The following is a 12,686-nucleotide window of genomic DNA, read 5'->3' on the forward strand; positions in this document are numbered from 1 at the left end:
TAAAAGTTTGTTTTAATTTTTTGATATTTTTGTGTTAAAGTGAATTTTTATGTAGTAAAAGATTGGAAAAAAATCGGCATATGGCAGTGGAGGACAATGACAGGAAGGGACCCACGTGAAGACTGGGAACCTGATGCAGCTGTAAGACTTGATGGCGGTTTGCATGAGATAGAATGGCACCACTACCTTAGCAACCGGTCACCACCCTCTGATATTTTTCTCCATCTTCTCTCACATTTTCCCTTTGCCCTATATATTCCTCTGCATTCCTCATTTACCTCTTCTGATATATACTGAAGCCGCAACCTTGCGCTTCGCCTCGGCCATCACACTCGTCGGAAAACTATCGCCGGCGTCTAATAAAAAACAGAACCCCAAGCCCGCGAACCCGCGTAGTTGCAGTGGGTAAGTTCGTTCATTAATTCATTCACTGTTGGATTTTCTTGGACACCGTTAATTCTCAGATCCGTTTTCCGTGGAAGTTATAATCATTACCTGGTGAATTCCAAGGAAATGCAGGAATTTCGTGTTGCTTTATGGCGGTTTATCGATGAATCTGTTTCGTTTTGTTGTGTAGGTTGGAGTGAGCTAAAAGGAACACTTATCTCTTCATAAAAGGGAATAATAGTGATTTTCATTCACAGGTTTCGTTTTACCACGTCGTTATGGGACTCAAGGTTATGCAATTGTCGCAACCCGTTCTTCCTCATTCTCCTTCCTCCTCACAAACTCTCGCCTCTGCAATCACTTCCCCTTCCTCCAAGCCCCGAACCATCGTTTGCAGCGTCGTGCACCGCTCCAACCTCTTCCCTAAGTCCACGCGTCTTCTTCGAAGGACGAAGTCTTTCGATCACCACGCGCTTTTCACGCGCAGGGGGAGGTTGCCGAGAGCGTGCAGCTCAAGCTTGGAGCCTTTCTCCGACGAAGAGTTCGCGAAGAAGATAGAGGATCTCGCGCTCAAGTTTCAACTCTCGTGTGACGCCGCCAATGCCAACGATTCGGAATCCGAGGATTTTCAAGAGATTTCTCCGTTGGTGAGTTTCGCCGAGGAGTTTGAACCGCCGGAGGAGATTATTCCGGCGAATATTGAACGCAAAGCGAACAGCATGGAGCTTCCGTTTTCGTTGAGGATAATTAAGAAGAAGCTGCAGTGGAAGGAAGGGTTTAGGGACGCAGGGGAATCTGCTTATTGCTCTGTGAAGAAAGCGTTCTCTTCTATGGTTTTTATAATCAGAGAACTCCATAGTTACACTCTTCAAATGAGGGAAGTTCTCTTCTACGAAGATCTGCAAGGGATTCTCCAACGAGTACAGAACGAAATGCACGCGTCCTTCGTGTGGTTGTTTCAGCAAGTTTTCTCTCACACGCCGACTCTCATGATGTATGTAATGATTTTACTTGCGAATTTTACTGTTTACTCAATGGGGAACAACGCCGCGATCGCCGCCGTGGCCCCACCGCCGGTAACCACTGTCGTGGAGGTTCACGACCAAAGGGGTCAAACTCATACCATTGATTCCTCTGCCGTGAAGACGTTCTCTGTTTCCAACGGGAAGAACACCGCCTCCGTCGGCGGAGGCAATGGAGGAGGCGGGAGGGTGCGTCCGGCGGCGAATAGCACCGACGGAGATGGCCGGTTTGACCGGTCGGACCGGTACGGCACGGTGTTTCCCAATGGTGCTTCGTCGCAGGTTTGCAAAACAGGGGAAACAGAGTCGGTGTTGAAACAAGAGGAGGAAGAGGGGAAGCTTTGGAACGCGATGGTGGAAGAAGCTTCGAGAATGGAGGTGAGTTTGAGAGGTGAGGGTTTGGATCGTGATGCCATGAGAAGGTTCGTTTCGCCGGTGATGGTGAGGATCGAAGCCGATGACTATGCAGAGTATCTGAGAACAGAGCTTGTGTATCAAACAGGGTTGTCTCAGGATCCTAAGAACAGTCTTCTTCTTTCCAACTATGCCCAGTTCCTGTACCTCGTTGCGCACGATTATGACAGGTTAGTATCTATCAAATATGCTTTACCCTCATTGTTTTTCGTTAAAATTAACTTTATTTTTTGATTCTGTTCATCTTACTTCTACTGATTCATATTATTATTTTATCAGAATTTTTCATTGCTAAGCCATAGTCATGAATTATTTATATAAACTCAAGAGGAGTTGTTACAGTTTGAATAGTAATTTCAAAGTCTAACCCTATATAAATATGTTGTTCAATTAGATATTTACTGTAACACTTTCGGTGCTAGGAATAGTGTTCGATTGTCTCTTACAAAAATGTCTTCTTCATCCAAACAAAAACACTTTTAACTTGTAGCAATAACTTCTGATCAAAGAACACAATTTTTATTATATTTTACTAACACATTATTGAAAATTATGGAAATTTTATATAAGAAGTGTAAATTTTCAAAATTTATACTATTAACACAACTTTTAGTATATTTATTAACATATCACTGAAAATTATGGAATCATTTTTGACAAAATTAGTAATTATTTGGTTAAAATAATAATAGTATTTTAACTGTTCTTATGGTTAGAATGCAATTTACAAATACGTGTGTGCGTTTATTAAGATGTATTGGAATTATGGCTACTATTATTCTATTATTTTCAAAGATGTCACTCTGATTGTGCAGTTTAGTTTATTATTATTATTTTTTGGGTTGGAGATGTAACCTTAAAAAGAAAAGATAAAGAAATGGGTTTTTGTCCAATTGAATATTGATGGTTGAGTATGTGGTGTGATTTACCTACACCACTGATTTGTGAGCAAGAGCCATCGTCTTCCTCCGCGTGCAGGACTTCCTCCCATGATATTGCACGTGCTGAACTAGGAAGATCTAACACGTATCCTTGTTGACTTTTACTTTTATGCATGGACTATGATGAAATGTAAACAAGATCTATTTAACTAATTTATCGAATCTTGTTGTAGCTTGCAGTTGCAATTTAACCTACATGTGATAAGTGGTTGTGTTATTGACTAACAATTGAGTTGTGATTTGAACACAGAGCTGAAGAATACTTCAAGAAAGCAATAGAGGTGGAGCCACCAGATGCAGAGGCATACAATAAATACGCCACCTTTCTGTGGAAAGTAAAGAACGATTTGTGGGCGGCAGAAGAAACTTATTTGGAGGCAGTTTCAGCTGATCCTGATAACTCCTTCTATGCTGCTAACTATGCTCATTTTCTATGGAACACCGGTGGTGAAGACACTTGCTTTCCTCTTTCCTCCCCTGACAACTCCCAAGAAGTTTAAACAAAACCAAATTGCAGAAAATACAGAGAACAAAGAAAAAAAAAAGAAAATTTTGTAGCTTATATCCTTTTTGTTTTTCATGTTACATTTTTTCATTGGGGTGGATGAGATGAAGAGCCACAAAGGAGATGGAATATAATCATGTGATTATTGTATCACTTTGTAATTATTATAATAATAGTTGTACAGAAGTGTCTTACAGCCCCTTCTTCAATATAATGGATCTTTGCACGTTAATCTTTGCAGTAAGTTGTTATAATTATGATAACTTTGTAAATGAATAGGGTGGTTGGAATAATGACAATGCTTTCAGATGGAGATATTTGGAGTGTGAAATGGGAAATGGACCAAAGACCTTTCAGCCAAGAGTCAATAAGACAAATTTAGGAAGCAAAACTTACTCTTGCATGTACTATTTATCATACTATATTTAGCTTTCTTTGGAGATTAGAATCATAGTAAATGCAATTGATTGCAGTATAATGTTTTGATTTACATAAGTATTGAAAATCTGTTATGTATTGGTTTGAGAGGCTCATTATTCACGTGGGAATTGGGTGTTATTATTTAAATATGTTGTTCAGTTTACTTAATTATTGATATGATTTCTAGCTTATGTAAGCTGTTTTGTTGGATTCGCGACAATGATCAGTGGTTTGCAGGCTTTCTTCACATAGAATCATTAGTGATGAAGAGAAAGAAAAGATAAAGAAAACATGTGGAAATGAGCATATGACTAGAAAAGAAGCATAAAGATATTTTAAAGGCTCAGAACATCATTTTAAATATACTTTTTTTTTTCAGTTTATTTATGATTTCATATTCATTCTTCCAATCATATGGCATCAATTCCATTTCTTCATTTCTACGTTTCTATATTAACCAAAAAAAAAGAACTTAATGCAGAAAAAGAATGGCAAGACAGTTTAAAAGAAAAAAAGATACAAATAAATTATAACCACATTATTTATTTTTTAATTATTTTTTTAACACATTTGTTCTCTTATGGACTCTCAGAAAAATTATGCAATCAAATATCTATAATGAAATTATTACATACAAGAAATATCTATAATGGAAAAGCAATGATATTTGTTTTGATGGAGATTCAGTCAAATAAATATTTACACACTACTAATGAAGAATATATATATATATATATATAATATAAGTATATAATTTTCAATTATTTGTGTACAGGTAGGACGGGTGAAACTGAATAATATAATTAATATATGCACAACTTTTTTTAAGTAAAGGTAGTTCATAAGTTGTTTTCTATACAATTCTGTTCAAGTGCACCTAACTAAGCTTTATCTGAAAAGAGATAGCAAATTTATAGTTAGTTATAGGAGGAATAACTAACTTTAACTATATTAAATTTCCAAGTAAAAAAGATAATTAGAATAATATAAGATCTAATAGTAGTGAGAAGTAAAATAAAGTTATTCCCAATACAACAAAATTGGTCATTTTTCTAAAACAAGTGTAATTTTATTTCGAATTGTCAAAAATAGGTAATTTTTTTATTTTAAAATGGGAAAAATATTAATAATGAATAAGTTTTAAATAAGAAAAAAATCGCCACATTTAAAAGAAAATAAGAAACTGTGTATATGTGGAATACGATTTTAAAAATCCTATTTCAATATACACTTTTAATATCATAATATATTAAATTTTTAAAAAAAATCTTACATGTGAAAAATATATAAAATTAAAATATTATATAATATATAAAAATACGTTTTAAATATTTTTAATATATAATAATTTTATTTTTTTAGTATTTAAAATAAAAATAATAGAAAATTAAAAAAATTAGATTTTAATATTTAAAATAAAAATAATATAAAAATAGATAAATTTAATTTACTATTATAACTTTTTTTATAAAATATTTTTTAACTATATAAGTTTTTAGAAAATATTTTTTTATTAAACAAAAATTATTTTAAATGTCTAATAAAATTAATAATGTAATACTTTAATAATATAAAATATTATAAATTAATTATTTTAAAAAATTGATTATAGAAAATTTAATCTATAATAAAAAATTAAGTTGGTGAAACTCTAAATTCAAAATGTTAAAAGTAAAGAATAAACTTTAACTGTAAAATCTCTATATTTTTATATTTTTTCACATCTAATAATCAAAATCTGAAATATATATAACTCTTTCATACAATGTTTCAAATTATATATCCTTATTCATAGAAATTTTAAATATTTACGTAAGATTAAAAAAAATATCTAAAATTAAAAAAAAAAACATTTTCAGTTTCTCACTAAGTAGTTCTATCATTTGTAACATCATCTACTCCCGTGTAAATACATGATCATCACAGATGAAAGAAAACAACCACAAAACAAAATAAAGGATAAAGTAGCTATTTTTTAAAACTTCTAATATAAATATAATTTTAAATATTCACACAGAGCCATCAACTCTCATGCATCTTTACATAACCATAGTGTTTATCAAAATTTCACAAGTTATATTTCTCATGTTAGACTTCTACTGACTTACAACACATAAACACTTGACTCTACTTTCGGAAGACTCGTGTATAAAAATTAGAATCCTGAGACCTACACCTGTCATACTACTCGCTGTGAATCCACACAATCATGTGCATAAACATCTCAATATCTCATCATCTCATATGACAAGGTAAATTCATATGACTTGAAATACCAGATTATATTTCAAACCTCATATGAACATCCATTGACTCTCACCAACTGAATAACTTCATCTATGTGATTCCATTATATCAATAGAGTCAGGATGTCCCATTACGTCTGACAAATTAATACACTCTAACAACAATCTCAACCTATAGACACATTTGAAGATGAGATGTAAGTTCAATATGTACCCCATTTCTTATTGTTATTTTTTAAAATTCGTACATTAATTATTTTTTAAACAATAGTACGACATGTCACTCGATAGTCAACAACACCATTTCCAATGTCATCCTTATCATGTTTGGTCTTCATCAAATGTTGAACAATTTGGACAACAAGTCTAATTTTAATTCGCCCTGAATCAACCACTACAAATATTCAGCTTTATGGACCACCACCACAATATGTCTCCCCAATTTCTCTACCAGCAAGTGCCATCAACTTACACCAATTTTTCATTGCAGGAAAATATTTTTTCTCCAAGTCCATCGCAAATGTTCTGTACTTCAAAAATGACACCACCCTCCGCATTTCATCCAACTCCTACCATACATTGCTATCGACCTACAATGCCTTTAATGGGGTCTGAGATTCTATCTGATGATCACGAAGAAGAAAACAATGATGATGAAAACCCACCTCCACTTAAATGTTTATCGAGACAACGAATAAGATCCCATGTGAGACAAGATCTCATAAATAGTTCGTTCATTTTTAGGTTGGTAAATTATATAATGTTTAAATTATATTGTCATGTGTGTTTTCATTTAATGTCAAATTTTAATATTCTTTTTAAATATATTTAATTTTCGGTTAACGTCCGTTTTAATTTTCATTATTTTTTTTATTTATTAAAAATTTTACAAAAATTATATTTATTTTTTTAATTATATATAATAAAAATTCATTCATTCTTTAATTATATATAATAAAAAAATATTTTCTGAAAACTTATTTAGTTAAAAATTTATTTTAATAAAAATCTAATTTTCTTTAATTACATATAAAAAATTTATAATAGTAAATTAAACTTATCTATTTTTCTATTATTTTTATTGTAAATACTAAAATATAATTTTCTATAATTATATATAAAATAAATTTATAATAGTAAATTAAATTTATCTAATTTTCTATTTTTTATTTTATTTTAAATAAATAAAAATTATATTAAAATATTTAAAATGCATTTCTTTATATTATATAATTTTTTAATTTTATATATTATAGTATATTATAATATTTAAAACGTATTTGTGTTCACATATACTTAAAATCGTATTTTCAGATGTTCGCTTTATCTAAGATCGTGTTGACGATTTGCTCATTTTGAAAATAAAAAAATTGTCCATTTTAAAAATTTGAAATAAAATTACATTATTTCAGAAAACAACCAACAAAGTTACTGCCAAATTATACATTATTATGTAAATTTAAATCAACATAAACAATTATATATGAAATGAAGTACATAACCTAATACAATTAGTTTTTTTAATTATATTTAATAATATTATAAAAATCATCAATTATTACATATGAATTCAACTTTATAATAATATTTTTTTAATGTAAACAATCATGTATTTTGCAGGAAAATAATCTTCCATCTTATTCTAAAGTCTTATTTAAATAAACTTCATAGCTAAAAATGTATATTATTCTATTAATTTAAAATAATTGGTCATAGTAGATATATTTTGAAATTTATGAGTTTTAAACACATTAAAAATTCATAATATCGTAATTCATATTCATATTCTCTTTCTCAATAAAATCTGAGCAACAGAATTTTTTAACTAGCTTACAATATTCAAAGCATTAATTTCAAAATTTTGAAAAAAATAAATAAATTTTTGTATGATTCGCTTAGCCTGTAATTTTCCCGTTCTCACATGGCGTTACACTATTCATTTGTGTTTAAGCGTGACTTTTTGTTTTCTACTTTTTCTGCTACTTATAAATCAATTATCTTATTTCTATGGACATTCTTTTTTTTAATATTAGTTCAATAATATTTTCTTTTTAATCTTTTAGCTCATGCTTTTATTTCTTTACAGTCTTTCTTTTTTGACAAACAAGTACATGATAAACACGTTTTTTATCATTCATGATTGGTTTTACACATGCTTTTTTAAGCCTTATTCACAAAACTCAAACTTTTGTACATTATCACCACCCTACATGTCTTTCTCTCTCAATAAATTTTGGACCAAACTAAGACATGAATTAACTCACCCATAAAACTTATAATTAAGTGATTGCAAAACAAGGGAAAATTCAGATTTTGACATAAAGAAGTTTAGATGTCTACAATATTGAAAAAAACTTCTTAAAGTTCAATGGACGATTAAAAGTAATTTGATGAAAAAAATATGAATTTACACATTTAGTTTATCATTCATAAATCCTAAATTTTGCAAAATTGAAAAAATGTAAAAATCTAACTTATAAAACTAAAAATTAGACTAAAAGAAAATAATATAATAATAAATAAAATAAATAAGATAAGATGATTAAAAAAATCATTTCAATAGAATCAACATCGCATGATGAAATTCTATAATTATAATTAATTCGTAATTTGGAAAGAAAGTCTTTATTCACACCTGTATATATTTCTTATACATTATTTCTTATACATTATATAAAAAATACAAAATTATCATTTTTCTTATCATATTTTTATATATTTTTTTATATACTGATTTTGTATTTATTATATAACTTGAATTATATCAAATTTTACTAAAATTGTATTTTATACACATTACACAACTTGGTGAATTTTAAAATAATTTTCTTTCTATTTCAAAAAGTATGAAATGGAACTAGGAAAAAAATCCATAAGGAAAGAAAAAAAGGATGAAGCAAAAGAAGGGTAGTGGTAGGTGATGATAGGTAGGAAGATGAATAAAAAGTAGATGAATGATTGAGTTTGTTAGGGTTATTGATATGACATGCATTAAATTGTTGGAATGGGTTTTGTAGTATTAAGATGGAATATTTAAGCGAAGCCAAGCAGAAAATGACGCCATTTTCACGTGAAACAAGCAGAGAAAGATGGTAGAGGTTATTATGTATTATCAGGTTCAGATTATTGAACCATGTCTTCACCCACCCATCACTGTTTCTCAACATTTCATCTTATTAAATTCACCACTTCATCTTCTCCATACTTTTCTTTTACAAAAACTAAATCTTGGATCCATGCCAAACACCAACACATATTTATAATAGTATGGCAATAGAAAAAATATAAAATTTAAATATAATTAATTTTTTAATGAAAATGTGAGATAACATCAAATCAATATATGATAGATTAATTATCTCTTAATTATCTCAAATTTTGAACAGGTAAATTATATAATTTTTTTTACTTTTTATTTCCTAGTTTGATAATCTGAATTACTAATTTTTGTATGTGAGCGCTTTATTTTTCAAATTGACACTAAATTAACTTGTTTCTTTTTTCATAAAATTAAATTGATTAGAACTAATAAAGGTAAATAAAACTTAATTAAGAACTTTTATTTTTTTTCTTCAAAAATTAAGTCAATTTAGTCTTACCAATAATGAATGCGAAAAATATTACTCTTGAAAATTGAGACTATGAGTTAAATTTTAATATTTAATATTTGTAAATAAATTCAATTTAAATTTTTCATTTTTACTTTCCTGTGATAATAAATTTTATTTATTAGCTTTTCAATGTGACATTTTAATTTTCAATTATTAATTAGTTCTAATATTTTTTTCTTGTCTAAATTTTTCTGTTTACAAATTTATTAATTTATTTATTCATTCAATGTATATAAGTAGAATAAAAATAGTTTAACCTGACTTCCATACCTTTATAAATTAAATATTAAGATAAGATGTTTTAAAAAGACATATAATATAAAAATATTTTTATTAATTTGATGATGATAAATATCATTATTTTTAATTTACTAATTTTTAAAAAATAAAAAAACATATTTAAAAATATTAGTTTTTTTATATTGTATTATTTGGAAGATAAAATACATATTTATATAATTAAATGTAATTATATATGTCGTTTCATTTTTAGTAGATTGATGGTGGACTTAACAAATAGCTGGACTAACCTATTGTGTCATTCCTATTTTTTTTTTCACAAAATTTTTCATTTTCGAGGAAGAAATAAGTTCATCACTCTATCTTATATAATGATTGTATCATAAAAAAAATCATTAAATAAAAATTAATTTTATACACCAAAATAATTAGTTATACTATATTGATTACATTAGAAACCATTTTATAATTATTTTGTTGTCTCTAAATTTAGTTATTATTTAATGATTTTTCTTGTAGTGTATTATAAACAAATAAAATTGATATTAAGTACGAAAATAATGCTCTAACTTATTTCCACACTAAGTATACCTGTTTTAAAAGAAAGATTTTACTTTTTTTTATTGATCTTATCTTATAAAATTATTATTTATTTATTATATAGGACTCATATGAAAATGGCATGGTAGAAAAATTTGAGGAGGGTTTTTGAAGCATCTCAGGGATGTTTCAATCCTTATACAAAAAGTTTGATGCATATCTACCTTATCGGAATTACAAAAAGATTCATAAATCACCCAACAAAAATAAAACCTTAGAAACAAGACCTAAAAAACATTGATTTAAACATAGATTGGTTAGTCAAATTGCAACCAATCAACTTTGTCCTAATGTTATTCATTCATACATTTAATCTTACACATGAAATGCAGTTATGGAACAGAGTGTTAGCAGTCATAAAATCACTACAATAATAATGTAACAGAGAAAGTTTTGTGTGTATGGATTAAAAGCTGATTGAACTATTCATCTTCAAAAATTTCCAAAAGTGGTATGCACAGTCATATTTTGATTCCCTTTTTTACTATTAGAAGGTGCATATATTTGATTCAACTAGAACTAACAATATTTGACATAAAAAAATGTCCTCACCCACATAATTCTCATTTTCTGCTTAATATGCCCCCTATTTGCATAGATTATCACTATCTATATAAGAAAGACAAAACTTAAGATATTGATCATATGGTTAAAACATTGAAAAAACTATACAAAGGTCTGAAATGCAACAACATATATAGACATAGTTATATCTATATAGATAAAATCTCAAAAACAATTAAAGGTAAAACTACAAGTAGAAAATAAAGGTAAATGAACAACAAATGCAAGATTAGTACAAACATATATGCAAGCATAACTACAAGCTTATATGAAAACACAATTTCAAGCTACAAAGTAACAAACAAGTTTTATAGCTAATTCATAAGGTATTATCATGCTTTCTCTAAGTAATTAGTGAGGAATGATTAGCTACCAATCATGTGAAACAATAGGGATGATTAACTACTTGAATTTATTGATGATAATTCTTTTGAAGGTTTTCTCACTAATCCACATTTATTGATTTTGTTAGAAATTGATAAGGAATTAACAAGAAATTGTTCCATCTCAAATACATTATGTTTTCACAATGTGAGAAGTCGATAGAGAGTTTCACATTAATAAACTTATCCTAGCTCATAAAGTTGATGTTTGTAAACATCTAATAAGACATTAATATAAATCTTTAAAAAGAAAGTCATAAATTTAATCTTTGATATATTGTATTAATTTATTTTAGGATTTAAGATTTAGATATTGTTTAGATATAAAATGGATTGAATAGAGTCAGTTGAACTTTGAGCATGTTTAATTTTATGTTTACAATTATATATATATATATAATAATAATAATAATAATATTAATAATAATTTACTCTTTTTAGTGTTTATAGTATGAATAATTGTTGTGTTTATAGTATGAATAATTGTATCTAGACACATCAAAGTAAAAAGGAATATTGCTGTTCTAGGAGACAATTTGAAGTAGAAGGAAGAGTTTATGTTTATGTATTTATTGTGGATAAATATTCTTCTTTCGAAATACTTAGTTTTATAAACCCATATTAAGTATAATGTATGCGTTTTGGCATGCAAATTTTGTAATGCAAGTGGTATTACATTTTCCAACATTAAAAAAAAATCCTTTTCAATCGTAGAATACAATAGAGAAATTGCTATATTTAAAAACAACCAAAATAAAAACACTAAAAAGAAATTTTAAAAATATAATAAAAACAAACTGTCGTCAATGTTTATACACCAAGTTTCACAATTAGATCTATATATGAAGTTTTGTGTTCTGGAAATAAAAAAGTCGAAATATCTCTTAAATATTTTTATTTATTTATTATTTTTTTTCAAAAAAAATTAATCTAAACTTAAAAGACAATCTTATTTATCTACCTAAAACACAATCTTATGTATCTTTGTGTTTGATGCTTGAATTTCACGTTCTTCTTATCTACACTTTCATTGTTGCAATTTAATTTTCCCGTGGATCAAAAGTTTAAATACTAAATGTTATTTTTTTAATTATACATGAATATTGACATAATTTAATTCAAACTTATTTTCCCTGCTTAAGTTTGGCATAGGTTCTGTTAACGTTAATTTCTTGAATATAATATGATAATTTCAAAATATATCTTTAATTATTATAAATATGTTAAGATATAATAATTTATTAAATTAATAAATGATAAATTTATATAATATTAATATAATTTAATTTAAATGTGTTTTCTACTTAGTTTAAGCATATTCGGCAACATATATATAATTTAATTCAAATTTGA

General features: G+C 27.7%; 1 protein-coding gene across 2 annotated transcripts; it reads left to right on the forward strand.

The window, feature by feature from the left end:
- The first annotated feature begins 200 nt into the window (after positions 1-200).
- Positions 201-3,496, forward strand: LOC137831441 (uncharacterized). 2 transcript variants are annotated; one of them, XM_068639117.2, is made up of 3 exons: positions 201-405; positions 578-1,993; positions 3,015-3,496. In XM_068639117.2, exons 2-3 carry the CDS (start codon positions 666-668, stop codon positions 3,262-3,264), a joined length of 1,578 nt encoding a protein of 525 aa, XP_068495218.1. In that variant the 5' UTR covers positions 201-405; positions 578-665; the 3' UTR covers positions 3,265-3,496. The 2 variants fall into 2 exon arrangements, with proteins under 2 accessions (XP_068495218.1, XP_068495219.1); XM_068639118.2 differs by having other exon boundaries at positions 645-1,993.
- Positions 3,497-12,686: the final 9,190 nt, after the last annotated feature.

The sequence above is a fragment of the Phaseolus vulgaris genome, chromosome 6 (genome assembly GCF_051622355.1).
Source record: "Phaseolus vulgaris cultivar YP4 chromosome 6, ASM5162235v1, whole genome shotgun sequence".
NCBI classification, from domain to species: Eukaryota; Viridiplantae; Streptophyta; class Magnoliopsida; order Fabales; family Fabaceae; genus Phaseolus; species Phaseolus vulgaris.